At 51.1% G+C, this 17,597-nt stretch overlaps 1 protein-coding gene, 1 long non-coding RNA gene and 4 other non-coding genes across 6 annotated transcripts; 1 reads left to right on the top strand and 5 right to left on the bottom strand.

Annotated features, from left to right (window-relative positions):
* Window positions 1-139: 139 nt before the first annotated feature.
* LOC114899529 lies at window positions 140-3,043 on the bottom strand. Its single transcript, XR_003794603.1, has 6 exons — window positions 2,764-3,043; window positions 2,269-2,324; window positions 1,671-1,716; window positions 1,239-1,323; window positions 848-897; window positions 140-263 (listed from the first exon to the last, which is right to left on the bottom strand). It is a non-coding gene; the product is annotated as an uncharacterized LOC114899529 (long non-coding RNA).
* On the bottom strand, window positions 334-407 carry LOC114900174. Its single transcript, XR_003794789.1, has one exon. It is a non-coding gene; the product is annotated as a small nucleolar RNA SNORD99 (small nucleolar RNA).
* On the bottom strand, window positions 1,085-1,211 carry LOC114900152. The gene has a single exon (XR_003794769.1). It is a non-coding gene; the product is annotated as a small nucleolar RNA SNORA61 (small nucleolar RNA).
* On the bottom strand, window positions 1,440-1,570 carry LOC114900148. The gene has a single exon (XR_003794765.1). It is a non-coding gene; the product is annotated as a small nucleolar RNA SNORA44 (small nucleolar RNA).
* Window positions 2,082-2,216, bottom strand: LOC114900131. Its single transcript, XR_003794750.1, has one exon. It is a non-coding gene; the product is annotated as a small nucleolar RNA SNORA16B/SNORA16A family (small nucleolar RNA).
* Window positions 3,044-8,602: 5,559 nt separating the features above from the next.
* Window positions 8,603-10,333, top strand: RAB42 (RAB42, member RAS oncogene family). The gene is made up of 2 exons (XM_029230400.1): window positions 8,603-8,854; window positions 9,647-10,333. The coding sequence occupies exons 1-2, from the start codon at window positions 8,616-8,618 to the stop codon at window positions 10,068-10,070; spliced, it is 663 nt and encodes a 220-aa protein (XP_029086233.1). The 5' UTR covers window positions 8,603-8,615; the 3' UTR covers window positions 10,071-10,333.
* The last annotated feature ends 7,264 nt before the right edge of the window (window positions 10,334-17,597 follow it).

Raw genomic sequence — 17,597 nt, 5'->3', positions numbered from 1 at the left:
TAGAACTGATCGTTTTGTTCCTTTCTGAGATCAACCTTTTCTTCAGAAATTGAGACTATAATTCATTCTGAGTCTTACAGAGTATTTAAATAGGGAATAACCAACAATCTGAGGGACATCAAGAAAACTGACACAAACATACATCCAGGAACCTTTTATTGGTCACTTGTATGCCAGGTACCAGCATCAGAAAGAAAAAAAGGTGTTTCCACCTCAAAGAGCCCCTTGTCTCTTCATTTGCCTCTTCCTGTAGTGTTTCTCTCCTGAAAAAGAAGTGTACGCCAGTGTGTTAATAATGCCCCAATTAATCAATGCCACCCAGGTTTTCCTAAGGGCTGGTCTCAGTCCCATATCCGCATTTATCATCCATAGATGTCCACTCAGATTAGGTTTCATCCTGGACCAGTCACCGCCTAAAAAAATACCTTGAGCTAGAATAGAACCACTCTCCCAGGAGAGGGGTGGGTAAGACTCCAAGGTTACCAAAACCAATGAGCATGAGCTCAAGCCATTATTGCATTCACAGTAGTCAGCCCTTGCTGTAAAGACACAGGACTGTCCCTTCTGCCACATTCTACTCTGCAGGTGTGTTCTTGGCATTTAGCATAGGCAAATCCAGCAGACTAAGTCACACTGTAAACATTTATTTTTTGTCCTACAGTTATGAAGAGCCAACAGATACAGCACACAAGGCCAGATGTAAATGATATATTAAAAAGAAGACTTCTACACACAGACCTGAGTAGCCTTATCATCTACTGGCTACACTGCTTAGGGTGTAACAGTGAAATACTAATGGAAGCTGCAAGGAAGTTGTGTGAAAGCTTCTGGCAGACATTCAACTCACCCAACTCTGTAGATCCACAGTCACAGAAGACAGCTTTACTGGTAACAGATCTTAGGAGGGAAAAAAAAAGAACACTCGATCAGGAGTCAAGAAAGCTATGGATAAATCCCTCCCAAATACAGAAATATTAGTCAGCAATCACTATACCAGCTGCCCAGTTTCACATACAGCCTCCCTTTAAGTCTAAGATTATCCCATTTTACAGGGGAGGAGGCAACAAGTTCCAAGAGAATTCAACCTTGTTTGAAACTAGCCCACATGCTATATAAACAGACACCATGAGCATAGCTTCAGTACTACTATTCCTCCTCTTACGACCACCAAGACCAAGGTTCAGATCTGATGGGAAAGGGAACCGGAGGGTCAGGCTGTCTTCAACATCCAACTTTACCTTATTCTAAAGCATTGCTCCAGCAGCAAGCTGGTGTTTTCAGATACTTCAGTATCAGGCACTGCCAGTAAAACCTGGGGGCAACCTGCAGAAAAAAAGTGTAGAAGCTCTAAACCAAAAAGTTGATCCATACACAGAAGCTGACTTTTTTGATGGAAACACATGGACTCAAGTGTAAGGCTTCCAGCCCAGGTCCTGAGGTACTATAGGAAAGGCGAGTGGCAGCTGCAGGTATTATGCTGACCTGTGCTGTCAAAGTCTCTCCAAGTTGCTCTTGCATGCAGTTGGAGATCCCATGGCCACAACAAGCCATAGCTCTTGGGAACATGCTGTACTGACCCACGTAGCTCCCAAATTACGTCCCTACAGAAAACCTACAAGGTCCTGAGGCTGCTGTGTTCCATCACTGTCATGACCCCAGTCTTCACTCACCAGAAAGGTCAACTTCAGTCATCCTGGAATCTTCAATCTGGCACAGCTAAAAGGAGAACACAATTGTCCTGAATGATCTTAACTGTTCCCTTCCTTTGGTCTTCAGAACTACGTTTTTTGACTAGCCTTTGGTCCTAAGTACTGATGCCATAAGCTTTTCAGGGCAATGACCCAAAGCACGACCAAGATCTGCACCACCTGCCACGGGATTTTCCCAGTACAGATATCTAACCCACCCCCATCTACCCCTCCATGCTGGTTCTTGGCCTCTGCAAGCTACTTCTCAAAAGCCTTATTCTGTTAACTCTGTATGCATGACCCCATCAGTGGAACATTTCTGTTAGCCTCTGGAAATGTGTCAACTCTAATAAAGGTCTCTGGCTATACCTGAAAAATGGCAGGTACAATGGGAGCTGTCTTTTCCTGAAATGTTGCAGATCAGTTACAGCAAACAGAACAGCGACCGTCAAGGAAAACTGTCACTCTGGGCTCCTTTTTGACCACAGCAGCTATGTGGAAGCAGCTGCAGCTTCGACAAGGGCCACAGGGTAATCCAGGTCACAGGGCAGGCCCAACACTGTGTAGCCCTCAGACTCACCTAAATCCTGTGCGTCAGGACTTATCACCAATTCATCTACTGGGACACTCTGGAGACTAAAAAAAGACAACAAACATCCTATAGGTCCCAATCACCACTTTGTTTTACTATGTGCCAGTGTTTTGTCTCGTTTATCTTCACTGGACCATTTTATCATCCCCATTTTTTATAAGACTTAGACTAAGTTACTTACCGAAAATTGTCTATCAATGGAAAAAGTGACAAACCTAGGATTCAAAATAGTATCTGAATGACTAAAGCCCGTCCTCCGGAAAACCTTGTCCTTATACCCACCATGGTGACTTCCTTAACATGTGCTGTGCAGCCAGATAATTTAGATGAAGGCACGGAAGTCACCTGCCCAAGATCACCGAGCAGCTAGCTGTCACAAGCATATTCAAGGTCTGGCTGACCCCATCACGTGGTCTCCCCCCAAATTAAGCCACTTCAGTCCCAAAACTGCCGTGCTCCCGGCGGCCTGGCCGCGTTACTCACCCGTCACACCGGAGCACAAGGCCCTGCGGGCCGAGGCGGGAGCAGGGCGCGGCCCTCACAGGTTCCGGCTCCTTTCACTGCGCATGCGGCCAATGTGGCCTTCCAGACCTTGATCCAACCAGGTCGGCAGGCCAGGGTCCTCCGTGCTGCGCTCAACATCCCGCAACCTCGGGAAGCAGCTCCGGCGAGTGTGGCGGCGGTGGCGCCGAGGCTAAGGCCGCGTACGGCGGAGGATGGGCGTAAACCTTAGCAGAGAACGCGAAAAGCCAAGAGAACAAGGACGCGGTAACCGGAAAAAAGGGTAGCTACGCGCCGAGAAGAGCTTTATATAGGTCCCGCCCTTCGCGGCCACGCCTGACAGTTGGAGCTGCGTGCCGCGCAGACTGCTGGGAATTGTAGTTCTTTCGCCACCAGCGCGGACCGCGTGTCTGGCTCCAGCCCCAAGCGCGTGCGGGGCGAGACCCTTTTCACCCAGATGGAGAAACCTTGTGGTTTCTTCCGGACCGGAAGAGGTTCCTCCGCCTTCCTTCAGCCTTCAGTGAATGTCCAATACCGGGCACTGGGCTCACGGATACCGCTGTGCCATCTGGAGTTCAGTCCGGGGAAGACTTTCAACATCGAGAAGTCAACTGTTAACCCTGTGAGCTGAGAAAGGGCTGCGTTCAGACCGCCGTGGGCACGTGGAGGAGCAGCGACTGAGTGATTTCGGGGAGGAGCTCTGTGAGGTCTTCTCGGAGAGGGATCTTGGGGAGGGGCTTCCTTCCCAAAAGGGAGAGGCGACTAATTACAGTACTCCTGAGATGAATGCATTATTTAGTCAAGCCTCATCTTCCGCTGATAGATAAAAAATTTTACTGAGTGCTTGCTAAGTACACTGTGCCCCATTACCTCAGCTAGTTTTCATTAACCCTGTGTGTGGGTATTATAATGATGCCTTTTTCACACATAAGGAAACTGAGGAATGGATCACACAGCTAGCAAATGAGGTAAGGACTGGAATGCGGAAGTCCACCTCAAACAGCACACTCATAATCACTGTGCCATGTGCACGTTTTGTCCGTAGAATGAATAAGCGTCAATATAAAAACGTAGTAATTGTCAAGAATTAAGCACCCATTCTGTGCTTAATCTATTCATCAGTTTTCATCCTTACATACACTTTAAAACGTTTTTATCCTTACTTACACTTTAAGAAGTGTTACTATTATTCCCATTTTGTGGAGAAGGCGACAGACTGTATGAGGGTTAAGAAACTTTCTGATGACTTCCAAATGTGTTTCCGCTTTTCTTCTGAGCTCCAGACTTGATATCCTGCTGCTTCCGTGACATCTACACTTGGATGGCTATTTGTTAATAGGCTTCTCAGAACACAGTCTTTCCTCCTCTAGACCTGCTTTTCCCCATCTCAGTAAGTCCTTAGGGTGACCCAGGACCCCTCTTCTTCTAATATCCCACTTCCAATGCATCAGCAAATCCTGTGTTCACCTTTAAGATGCGTCAAGAATCTGACTATTTCTGGACTTCCCTGGTGGTCCAGTGGTTAAAAATCCGCCTGCCAATGCAGGGGACACCGGTTTGGGAGGATCCCACATGCCGCGGAGCAACTAAGCCCGTGAGTCACAACTACTGAGCCCGCGTGCCACAACTACTGAAGCCCGCGCACCTAGAGCCCGAGCTCCGAAACAAGTGAAGCCACTGAAATGAGAAGCCCGCGCACTGCAATGAAGAGTAGCCCCCGCTCACTGCAACTAGAGAAAGCTTGCGCACAGCAACGAAGACCCAACCCAGCCATAAATAAATAAATGGGAAAAAAATGAAACTGTAAGTCTCTAAAATAATGAGACTAAGGCTCATTTAGCTCTTATATTTAGATCTATGATACATTTTGAGTTAATTTTTGTGTATCATGTGAGGTAGGAATCAAGGTTTGGTTTTTTATTTATTGCGTATTGCCTATCCAATTGTTCCACCTTCAATTTTGTAAAACATCATCTTTTTCCATCTAATTGCTTTGGCATCTTTGTTAAAAATCACTTGACCATGGGCTTCCCTGGTGGTGCAGTGGTTGAGGGTCCGCCTGCCGATGCGGGGGACATGGGTTCATGCCCCGGTCCGGGAAGATCCCGCATTTGGAATAAAGGTTGAAGTCCCCATGATAGGCCTCTGAAGCCACAGGTGATTGCTCTCATTGCTCACCACTTGCTCCCCATTCATTCAGCTCCCTCTCTCTGGCCTCTGTGCTCTTGGCGCATCCCTTGCCTGCTCCAACCTCAGGGCCTTCACTCTTGCTGTTCTTCCTGCCTGGAACTGTCCTCGCTGTATATCACAGACAACCACGCTGCTTGCTCCCTCTCTTCCTCTGTTTTTCTGTTCAAATGTCACCTCCTCGGACCACCCTATTTTTTTTTTTTGAAGATTTTTTTTTTTTTTATGTGGACCATTTTTAAAGTCTTGATTGAACTGGTTACGATATTGCCTCTGTTTTATGATTTGGGGTTTTTTTTCGCTGCAAGGACTGTGGGATCTTATCTCCCCAACCAGGGATCAAACCTGCGCCCCCTACATTGGAAGGCAAAATCTTAACCACTGGACCACCAGGGAAATCCCCGGACCACCCTATTTTGATATAGCACCCTGCCACCCTTCAAGCTATGGCTTGTTACTTATAACACTTATTGCTCCCTGTCATCACATTTTATATGAGTTTACTTTCTGTCTTTCCCATTACAAGTGAGCTCTTCAAGAAAAGGAATTGTGTCTTTTTTTCCCACGGCTGTATAAGTGCCAAGTATGTAAAAGATGGCCAGCATTTATTGAAATAATTACTAAGTGAATGAATTAATGAATGAATAAAACTTGGCCAAGGCCACATAGCTAGTAAGCATCATTTGGAACTAAAACTAAGATCTGTCTAATGCAAATGTGCACCTGCTACGATACACAGTAACCCCAGAACTATCCTGTGAGGTGGGTGCCATGATTTGCCTCACTTAGCAGAAGGGGAAGCAGGGTTGGAGAAGGGAAATGACTTGCCCCCTGCGTCACATAGGGAGTCCATGGCAAAGTCAGCTGACATCCGGATTCCAGCACCAGGTGCAGTCAGGGACAGGCACATGACCCCAACCCGCAGCAGGAACGTCTAGGAGAGGAAGTTCAAGGAGTCCGATGCTGACAGTGCACTCTGCCCACATGCTGACTGCAAAGGCTTCTGGGACGTCTGGGTTCAAACTGCCTTTCAAGCTGTTTCATGCCTCTGCCTTTGCCCGGCTGCCCCAGCATGGAGTGCGCTTCCTCCCTGACCTCCCCGGCTCCCACTTGTTCTTGGAGACCCAACTTCAGCTTCACCTTCTCCAAGAGGTCTTCTCTGACCCCGTAGCTCCCTCAGTCCAGCTCTGCTGTGGTGTTTGAATGAATAAATGTGTGAATGAATGAACGAATAGCATTTATCCACTTTTATTCATTCATTCATTCAACCATAAATATTTACCAAGTTCTACTTTGTGCCAAGCCCTGAGGATACAGCCACTGGTCCTTGTTCTCAAGAGGCCTGAGCCTAGAAGGGAGACAGTGGACAAAAGGGCCTGTGACCTCACTGGCCAGTGAAGTAGGGGTTAGTTACCCTTTGACGAGCAGAAGGGGAGTGTTCCTGGCAGAGGGCTGAGAAGAGGCAAGATGTTCAGCATGGCTGGAGCACCAGTGGTGGGTAAAGAAAGGCGGGGGGTGGAATGGGCGGAGGAAGATCTGCACAGCCCTGACGCAAAAACTGTTTTTCCAGCTGAACAGAGCAAGGTGATAAGAACATCCCGATGGAAGAATTAGTGGGGCAGGTGGGAGTGGGGCAGACCCTCCTGGTTTGGGCAGAGCTGGCTGGGCGGGTTCCTTCCCCAACACACATACCCAAGCTGATGCCCCCCCTCTCTCCTCCTGGAGGTGGAGGCAAGCAGAGACTTGGGACCCTTCAGGCTAGTGCAGGTGACCAAAACCCAGGATTACTAGGAGACCTAACAAAATGTCTTCTCACAGATTTGCTTAGAGTTAGCCACAAGAAAACCTGGGCCTTCCCAGGTCCCCAAACTGTCCAGCCAGAAACAGACTTGGCAGCTAGTCTGTCTTCGTGCTGAGTGATCTTGGGCTGGCTACTTAACTTCTCTGAGCATCAGTTTTCTCATCTGTAAAAAACACTGGGCAGGGGGGCTTCCCTGGTGGCGCAGTGGTTGAGAGTCCGCCTGCCGATGCAGGGGACACGGGTTCGTGGCCCGGTCCGGGAAGATCCCACATGCCGTGGAGCGGCTGGGCCCATGAGCCATGGCCGCTGAGCCTGCGCGTCCGGAGCCTGTGCTCCGCAACGGGAGAGGCCACAACAGTGAGAGGCCCGCGTACCGCAAAAAAAAAAAAAACAAAAAAAACCCACTGGGCAGGGACTTCCCTGGTGGTCCAGTAGTTAAGAATCCGCCTTCCAACGCAGGGGACATGGGTTCAATCCCTGGTGGGGGAATTAAGATCCCACGTGCCGCGGGCAACTAAGCCTGCACACTCTAGAGCCGGCACACTGCAACTAGAGAGAAGCCCGCGTGCCACAACGAAGACCCGATGCAGCCAAATAAATAAATAAATATTAAACAACAACAACAGCAACACTGGGCAGACTAACACCTACTCACAAGGTTGTGTAAGGAGGAAATGTGATGATATGATGGTTTGCATTAGTGAGAACTGCTTCCCACTGCCAATTTGCCACAACAAGTTAAACTGGTAACATCCGCCCACAGTGGGATAGTGGGATTAAACCAACAGGCAAGCTGTTTGGGACCAACCACAGCTCCAGCCTTTATGTCCTGGGTGTCAAGAAGGCCAGACTGGAAAGAGTGGAGTACATCTTGAATGCAGATGTACCTGCTTTACCCTTGCCCCTAATCTAAGTGGGACCTGACCACTTAGCCCTGGTCCTTTGGGAACTTGCTTTGCGGTCCCCTTTTGTGACATCAAGGGGTAATGAAGAGTGAGACAAATCCGGATGTGAGGCCCAGCCCTACTGTGACCCGAGACGAGCCACACATCTGAGCTTCAGTCTCAGCTCTAAAATGGGCACACTCTGGCCTTCTCAAAGAGTTGCTGTCCCAGAGCATAAGGAACTGACCATCTCACCTCATTAATATTAGCTGTCCAGTCCACAAGCAAACTGCACTCCCTCTGGAATTGCAGTGGTCTGTCTGCTGCCTGTGTGCAAGTCCCTCTCTGGGCCCTGGGGCCCCGCACAGGCGGGAGGGGAGGAAGCAGTGGATGCTGTTGAACATTGACCCTGAACACCAAACGGGAGGCCCCAGGCCAGGGCCAGTGGGGCTCCAGGAAAGGGGTACCTGGGGGGGAAAGAGCACCTATAAACCAACTTTCTTCAGGGGTGTCTCCGGGTCCAGCAGCAGCAGGGACACGGCTGGGGGACTAATGGAGAGTGGGGCTGCAGAGAGAAGCCAGCCCAACGGATGAATACAGTGGACGCTCTGGCACTACTGGTCCCAGGCCAGTGCACGTTTGGTTATTGGTCCTCCCTAGTCTTTCTCCCCACATTATCTAGGTTAATCTCTTCATCCTTGAAGTAAGGGTTATCATCTCCATTTTACAGAGGAGGAAACTGAGGCTCGGAGCAAGGAAGTGACTTGTCCAGGTGTTTCCACAGGGCCCGGTGGTTTCCTCGGGGTCCGGCCCCACCCCCCGGTGCTGAGGACGCCCCAGGTTCTCCAGTCCCGGGTCTGGGTGGCTCAGCGGCCGCCCTGAGGCGGGGGCGGGGCCCTGCGACTGGGCGGGGGCGGGGCCGCATAGTTGATGGCTGGGCCCCGGGAGGCCAGACGTCCGACATGGAGGCGGGGGGCTGCCGCTACCAGTTTCGGATCGCGCTGCTGGGGGACGCGGCCGTGGGCAAGACGTCGCTGCTGCGGCGCTACGTGGCGGGCGCGCCTGGGATCCCGGAACCCGAGCCGGAGCTCGAGTCGGTGCCCACGGTGGGCGTCGAATTCTACAGCCGCACTCTGCAGCTGCGGGCCGGGCCGCGCGTGAAGCTGCAGCTCTGGGACACGGCGGGCCAAGAGCGCTTCAGGTGCGCAGTGGGTGGGAGGTGGGGCGGGGAGGGACGAGAAGGGGCTGGCGTGAGGGGCCTCTGGCTGGGGCGGGGTCAGTCCTGGTCCACCTGGGCATGGGGATACCTCAGAGGGGTCAGCCTCAGTGGCCCAAGTAGAGATCTGGGGGTCTCTGCCCTGGGCCTGGGTCCTTCACTCTTGAGTCCTTCATCCTACACATAACAGCAGGTTGGGACTTCCCTGGCGGTCCAGTAGTTAAGAAACCGCCTTCCAACGCAGGCGGCACGGGTTCGATCCCTGGTGGGGGAACTAAGATCCCGCATGACTCCTGGCACGGCCAAACAAACCAAAAACACAAAAAACAAACAAACAAAAATAAAGACCTGGTGTCCTCCCCAGAGGGATGTTCGATATTGAAACTTGGAGGCATGAATGACCTGGGTGCTGAGAGAGCCCACAGGAGGTCAGAGAGGGAGGTGTAAAGGAGATGTGAAACGAAGAGAGATTCGTGTTGGCCATGAAGGATGTGTAGGAGTTTGCCAGGCAGAGTGGGGAAAAAAAGACCTGAGATCAGGAAAACATGAGGCTTCCTCTAGGAATGGAGGAATGGTCAGGAGTGTATGGGAATCAAACTGCTGACTAACTGGGGAGCACACAGTCACTTGGGAGAGACAGATATGGGGAAAGAGAAGCATAGGGCAGTGTGAAATGAGCTTTGGGGGTGTGAGGCAGCCAGTGTACAGAGGGCGTGGTCTTGCATCGGGTGTCTTGAAGGCATAAGCCTCTCCCAACTTACTCCCTCCCACCATCAGGTGCATCACCAGGTCCTTTTACCGGAATGTGGTGGGTGTCCTGCTGGTCTTTGATGTGACAAACAGGAAGTCCTTTGAACACATCCAAGACTGGCACCAGGAGGTCATGGCCACTCAGGGCCCCGACAAGGTGATCTTCCTGCTGGTTGGCCACAAGAGTGACCTGCAGAGCACCCGTTGTGTCTCAGCCCAGGAGGCAGAGGAGCTGGCTGCTTCCCTGGGCATGGCCTTCATGGAGACCTCCGCCAAAAATAACTGCAACGTGGACCTGGCCTTCAACACCCTCACTGATGCCATCCAGCAGGCCCTGCAGCAGGGGGACATCAAACTGGAGGAGGACTGGGGGGGTGTCCGGCTCATCCAGAACACCCAAATCCCCAGGCCCCCCAGCAGCACACAGCACCCGGGCCCATGCAAGTGTTGACTCTGGGAGGGAAAGGGTTAAAGCAGTGTGGACCTCATAAGTGCTGGTGAGATGGGGAGTGTTAGTATCTCTCTGGAGGGTATATGGCAGAATCTATCCTGAGGGTTAATATAAACAGTATCCTGGTACAGTCTTGTCTCCTGGATTTGGGGGTCTCAAGAGCTCAGCCCCTTTCTACTAGAAAGATCTAAGAGGCCAGGTGTGCAGCTTCCTGTCCTTGAGCCTGTTTCCTCCATGGTCAGAGAAACTCATAGAAGATCCCGCCTCACAGGGGGTTGTGGGCACAAATGAGGTGATGAATGGGCTACGCTCAGCCAGAGCCTCCCACACAATGAGAATCGAATGGCAAGAACGGTCATCACCGCTCTTTCCTCCCTTGGCCGGGATGTGGCCATTTCTGGCGGCGTCCCTGGGCTCAGATGCTGAACCACTCAGCGTTTGGACGCTGCTGCACAGGCCAGGACAGGTGCAGGGAATTTCAGGCTGAGCCAGCCTTGGAGCCTCCTTAGGTCCTCAGGTTTGGATGAGAAAGTGTGCGCTCAAACCCAGGTTGCTGCCCAGTGCCCCTACTCCAAAGCCAGGGACTGGATCTGGATCTGAGAGGCAGGGATGAATATGAACAGCTCATCTGTTGGGCACACGGTGGACACTGTGATTAGCCACCAAGATCTCCCCTCCTCCCCACTGCACCTCCCAGCTGCTGGGAGTGCTGCCTGGTGGTGGAGCTCAGTTTAATCTCTCTGGGAACTGCCCACCCATCCGGGGCAGCCCACAATCCAGCATCAATCTATTGGGTCTAATGTGGGGCGGGGGCACTATTCAAAGGCCTGGCCCTCTTGTCTCAACTCTAGACAACTCTGAAGGAAAAACCCAGCTTCATCACTCTCCATGGGGTCACTTGAGGCCACTGTTACGACAACATCACAGCTAAATTCTCATGCTCAATCCTTTCTTCCCTTCCTCCCAGCAAGCAAGTATTGACCTCAAGAATCCCCTTGTAAAAGTCTGCACACTGAGTTCCCGCTCAGAATCTGCCTCCTGGGGAACTAAAGCTGCAGCAGAAACAGCTAGCACAAGATGTCCAGCAGCAATGCAGGAAGGCTTTATGGAAGGAAGGATCTCAGCAGGTGTAAAGGGGGTATCGGGGTGTCATTGTGCCAGCAGGCATGGGCAGGGCATGGGCAGTTGCCACAGCAAAAAGAGCACAACCACAGCAAAAAGAGCACAACTCTCCCCCTGCCGATGCAGGGGACACGGGTTCGTGCCCCGGTCCGGGAGGATCCCACATGCCGCGGAGCAGCTGGGCCCGTGAGCCATGGCCGCTGGGCCTGCGCGTCTGGAGCCTGGGCTCCACAGTGGGAGAGGCCGCAGAGGTGAGAGGCCCGCGTACCGCAAAAAAAAAAAAAAAAAAAAAATGCTTACAATGAGCATCGGGAATTCCCTGGCGGTCCAGTGGTTAGGACTCTGGGCTTTCACTGCCGCGGGCCCCAGTTCAATCCCTGGTCGGGAAACTAAGATTCTGCAAGCTGCGTGTGTGGCCAATAAATAAATAAATAAATAAAATAAAATGAGCATCTACTCTGATCTGGGCTCTGGGAATACAGCAGTGAACATGACAGAAAAGCAGTACTAGGGTCTAGTGGAAGAGAAAAAACCTGTAAGTGGAACTAAATGATTTCCAGTTGTAAGTGCTATGAAGACCACAGATCTGGAAGATGGGCCTGAGGGTGATGGGGGCCTCCTTTAGAGCAGGTGGTCAAGGAAGGCCTCTCTCAAGAGATGGCCTTTGATCTGAGACCTGGAGGAGGAGGAGGAAGAGCTGAGCTAAGAGCAGAGATCTAGGCAGAAGGAACAGTATCCAGCATTGATTGGGCACTTCTTATAGTATTATTATTCCATTTTACTGATGTTGAGACTGAGGCCTAGAGAAGTTAAATGAAACCAGTAAGTGACGGAGGAGCCCTGAGGCAAGGGAGAGCTGGGCTCTTTCTAGGAATTTACTGGAGATCTGAGTGCTAGAATGAAGTGAAGAAGCAGGGAATGACCCTCAACTCGGTCTGTGTTTTCTCATCTCCCGGAGCTTCCCCGGACAGGAGTACAGGTCTACTAAACTGAAGCTTGTTTGGGAGATGAGCAGCTGGTCCTGAGGATGGTGGTGGGGATTTGGCTGTCAGGTGCTCAAAAAAAAAAAAAAAAAAAAAAATCCCCAAGTCCCTGGAGAAAGAAAGAAAAAACTGAGCTTCTCCCCTCTCAGAATCCTGGCCGACTGTGGAAGAACCAGCCTGAAGGCCCTGCCCACCCAGGGCAAGGTCCACCAACAAGGACGAGATGTTGCCCATTGTTTCCAGCTGCCTCCCTTGAGGAATGTTCAGCAGACTGTAGTCACACATCTCTCTCAGCCTCAGTTTCCCATCTATAAAATGGGGATAATAATAGTTTATGTCTCACAGGGTTGTTGTGAAGATTAATGTATTATGTGAATTCCTACAATATGTATGGGCTCACACGCTGTGACCTATTTCTATTGCTTATTATGTTATTATTATTACTATTACTATTACTTCTATGACTTATTATTAACCGTGAAGCAACCTTGTAAGGTCAGGCTGATCTTGTACATTTTAAAGACAGGAACCTAAAGTCCAGGAGGGGAAACTGACGTGGCTCAGTCAGTAAACCCCAGGCCAGCTCAGTGTTCCAACAGCCTTGTCCACCACCTCAGGCCAGGCCCAGAAGGTCCTACCTTATGCTTTAAGGCTGTGATCCCACACTCACAAGCACCATCAGTGTGGCAAAACCTCTGGAGACTGTAAATGGCTTTAATGAGAGTGATTCTGACCCAGCAGTAGGAAGCAGCCCTGCCCAGCCCACTAACTAGAGGAAAGGCACAGAATAGGACTGGAGAATGGGGAAGTGGCCGAGAGGGGCATGCCCTCCTGAGGGCTGCCCACTGTTCAGAAGCAGGCGCCCTCTCTCCTGGGAGCAGGCCCCGCACCCAGTTTGCCATCACTGTCATGGTTCAGGCTCCGCAGTCTTTAGTGTAGATTGTGCCACCCCTCTTGAGGGTCTCAGGCCTGTAGGGTGTGATTTAGCATCCACATTGCCCCAGGGGATCTTTTTAAAATACAGATTTGACCTGCCTGCCACCCTCCTAGAATCCTTCCCTGGCTCCCCATGCCTACAGGGTAAAATCCAAACCCTTTCCCCCCAGTCCAATCTGATCTGGTCCTACAGCATCTCCACCCACTTTGCCCAGGTTCCCAACCACCTGCAGCCCTGGGCTTTGCACATGCTGTTTCCTTTGCAGGGAAGGCCCCAACACTTTCCCCTCTCCCTGTATTATCTGATCTGCCTGCACCACTCAGAAAAATATCACCTCCTAACCATCGCATTATCCCAGCTGCCAAAAACAGGGCAAGCTTTGTGGTCAAAACTGGTTTTGAATCTCAGCTCTACTATGTACAGCTGTGGGACCATGGGGACCTCACTTCATCTCTGTAAGCCTCAGTGGACTCGTCTGTAAGTTGGGGATAATAATACCTAACTCAAAGCTTTTAGAAAGGATTAGATGACAAATCAAAGGCAGTACTTGTCACACACAGGAATTCACAAGATGGAAGTTCCCTTCTTCCCCTGAAGGTCTTACTATTAATCACTTTTAGGGAACAGAGACTACCAAAGTACACACTTTGGGGAAATAACAAGGATTCCAGACTCTAACAAAGCTCTTAAAAGATCCTGACCCCCTTCCAGAGATATGGGCTGGGCTCTGCTTTCTTACCAAGAGTGGAGTTCCAGAATCGTCCCTTCAGGTCTATCCCCAGGTTATTCTGAGTAAGCAAAGCTAGCTCTCCAAGGCAGCACCCTGGCCAAATCCTCCAACCATAGCAGCATGGACAAGGTCAGGCTACCTGGCCTCCAAGCCTTTCCATAAGCTGCTTCCACAGCCTGAAAACCTTGCAACCCAGGCTTGAATCCATCCCCTTTGCCCTTTAGAAGGAACAGAGCCAAAAGTCTGCCGCCCATGGGGCCCTTTCTGACAACCTTGCCTGCTCTGGGAGCCACTGAAACCTAGTGGATGAAGAGGGAAGACCCATCCCACCCACACTGCACAGGCTGGAACGGAAGCAATCTAGGTGGGAACCCAGATCTATCCTCTGCCTCTGAGCCTCAGTCTCTTCACGGTAAAATGAGTCCTACCTCACAGGTTTGTTAGAGGATTAAATATGACAACGGGTGTTAAGTGCCTAATAAATGTTAAGTTCCTTCTGCCAACAAGCCCCCTCTGTGTCTTTCATGTGTCCTTCCCATGCCTGGAATGACCTTCCTCCATATCTGTCAAAACTCTGTTCACCCTTCAAGGCTTAGTCCAGCCTAACATATCAGTTCCTTCTCTGAGCCTTCAGGGCACTAACTTGAGTTGGCTCTCTTTGCAGATTTCAGGCACTGTTGTACCTTTTTGCCCCACTAGAAGGTAGCTCTTCAAGGCCAGGGCTGATTCCCTTGGGGAGGCTGCCTTTGGCAGGGGAACACGGGGCTTTTTAATACCATTAGGGAAAATTTAAAACATAACCAAGAGTAAAGAAACTAACGCAGATGTAGAGAACGGACGTGTGGACACGGGGTGGGGTGGGGGGAGGACGGGGCAGGAAGGGTAGGGTGGGATGAACTGGGAGATTAGGCTTGACATAAATACGCTACCACGTGTAAAATAGCTAGCTAGTGGGAACCTGCTGTATAGCACAGGGAACTCAGCTTGGTGCTCTGTGATGACCTAGATGGGTGGGATGTGCAGGGGAGGGAGGTCCAAGAGGAAGGAGATATATGTATACATATAGCTGATTCACTTCACTGTACAGCAGAAACTAACACGACATTGTAAAGCAACTATACTCCAAAAAAAAACCTAGTATCAAGTAGTTTGAAGAACTTCTTGTAGTCATAACTCAGCTTCAACAAATACCAGCAGGAATGGCCAGTCTTGTTTTACTCTCCCTTCTCTTTATGAATGTTATTCTTAGGATCCTAGCCCTGGAGGGGGAACTGGTGCTCGGTCTGTGGTTGACAGGTGTGGGAGGATTTCTCCGGGGCCCCTGGCTGGGACATGTCCCATGGAAGTCCCAGTGTTGGGAGAGGCAAGCTTCACACTGCACAGCCCTCCCTCCTGTAGGTACAGACCTAGGGCTGGGACTCAGGCCAGCAGAGAGAAGGAAGGACATCCTCGCATATGGGGGCTGTGGTCTGCCGCCCACGGTCTTTTGAGCTACACCTGGGGATTTCTCAGGATCGGTTATAGGACCAGGGCCTCTATTTTGGGGAAGTCCTGCTTCTGTCCTGAAGGGACTCAGTTCTGCATGGTGGTTTCAAATGGCACTCTGTCCCGGAGGCTTCACTAAGCCTGGGTCTGGGTATATCCTGGGGAGCCTAGACCCAAAATCCCCTGATTGCCTTTGGGTTCTGGCTCTACGTCTCTCACTGCAAGTCTGAGCCAGCCCCAGACCACGTGGTTTATGCTTCAGTTCTGGGCTCGCTTCTCGTCCTGGCTGGTCTCCTGCACCACATGGATCCTCTCTGGCAGTACCAGTCCCACATCCTCCTCCTAGGAGGCCCAAATGTGGACAAACCATCCTTGTTGAGACGCTACGTGGAGGGCATCTTTGTCGAGGGCGTCGCCCAGGCAGTGGCGGTGGACTTCTCAGTGCCCTTCATGGAGGCAGAGCCTGGGGGTCCAGCTGGCCAGGAAAGGTCACCACCCACCCCTGAGGGGGAGAGCCCACCCATCAGGAAGAGAAGGGGCGTTGGTGGCCATGACAAAGATGAACTCTGGACCAAGAGCACAGGTCTGAGTCCTGGCCTACCCTGTGACCACGGGCAGGCCACATGATCTCTCCAGACCTCGATATCCTTACCTGTAAAATAAGAGGCTACACTGGGTGACTCCGGGGGCCTTTCCTAACTATAGGGAACTGTGAGAGCTCAGTCCAGCTCTGTCCTCCTCCTCCCTGCTTCACCTCATGCAAGAGGGGCCCTCTCCGGGATGGCTTCCTCATCCCAGATGGCTTCTTCTGTGTCCTCAAAACTCACCCCCGTTTTGGTGACCACCTCCTACACCTGCCTTTTGGTTCATTCTTTCTCAGGAAAACCTCAAGCCTTATTCCTTTACCTTTAGTCCAAATTAACTGCAGCCAACTTCTTGGCTGGTCCCCCTCCTACCTGCTTCCAATTCCACTGGCAGCCAGAGCAAGTAGATGCCAAGTAACATGTAGATATATCACGTCAATCCTCCATCTAAAACTTTACTGGCTCCCCATTACCTGTGCAGTGGTTTTCAAACGTTTTGTTTATATGCCTGCTTTTAGCGTCAGAATCTTCTTGTCAGATGGGATCCTTCTCACAGCCCTGAAATCCTCCACAATTAAAAGAGATTGCTCAGGCTGAAGAGAGGTGGGAAGCCCAGAGCCAGCCTGCTGGGCCTCCCACACTATGTACCACCTCCCCCCGCCCCCCGCAAGACACACACATGGCGGCCTCCAAAGCATGAGCACTGGACCCCATCACTAGGCCTGAGGGCTGTCCACCCCCAAGCTTACTCTGCTCATCTCCGGCCATTCTCTCCTCATGTGGCACCTTGTGCTTTAGCCACAGTGATGCAGTGACTTCTTTACACCTCCGGACCTTTGCATGTGCTGTCACTCCCACCTCTGTCCCCACAGGACTTGGTGAGATAGTTTAGAGCAGTTAAGAGTGCAGGTTCTGGAGTCAGAGGGACTTGGTTGAAATCTCAGACCATCACTACTACCTGTGTGATCTTTTTTTTTTTTTTAATTAATTAATTTATTTATTTTTGGCTGTGTTGGGTCTTCGTTGCCGCGTGCGGGCTTTCTCTAGTTGTGGCGAGTGGGGCCTACTCTTTGTTGCGGTGTGCGGGCTTCTCATTGCGGTGGCCTCTCTTGTTGCAGAGCATGGGCTGTAGGTGCGCAGGCTTCAATAGTTGTGGCACGTGGGCTCAGTAGTTGTGGCGCACGGGCTTAGCTGCTCCGCGGCATGTGGGATCTTCCCGGACCAGGGCTCGAACAGGGAAGAATCCACCTGCCTGGTTGGCAGGCGGATTCTTAACCACTGCGCCACCAGGGAAGTCCTACCTGTGTGATCTTGAGTAAATTACTTAAACTCTAAATTTTAGTTTCCTCATTGGAAAATGAGATTAAATGAGATATTGCAAACAAAGTGCTTGACAAACACTTGTTTCTTCAGGTCTGTTGGGAAAACAAGCTTATCCACAGAAGGTGCGTAGCATAAAACATGGCACTTAATAAGTACCCTTACCAAGACCCTCCCAATACTGGAGCGCACAAATTCACCAGCCCTGCCACCCCTTGGGCTCCTCAGCATGTATTAAGTCCTACGTGTGCTCAGACTGTGCTGGGCTCCGGGAATCAGGTGGGCCTGGTTACTTAGCAAGATAGAGGGTGTCGTGCCCAGGGCGAGGGGCTGAGCTGCCCCAGGCACCGAGTCAGAAGACTCCCC

The sequence above is a fragment of the Monodon monoceros genome, unplaced genomic scaffold (assembly GCF_005190385.1).
Source record: "Monodon monoceros isolate NGI ecotype Baffin Bay Population unplaced genomic scaffold, NGI_Narwhal_1 Super_Scaffold_18, whole genome shotgun sequence".
Taxonomy (NCBI): Eukaryota; Metazoa; Chordata; class Mammalia; order Artiodactyla; family Monodontidae; genus Monodon; species Monodon monoceros.
The sequence above is the reverse complement of the archived record's forward strand: the minus strand, read 5'-3'. Positions and strand labels throughout refer to the sequence as shown.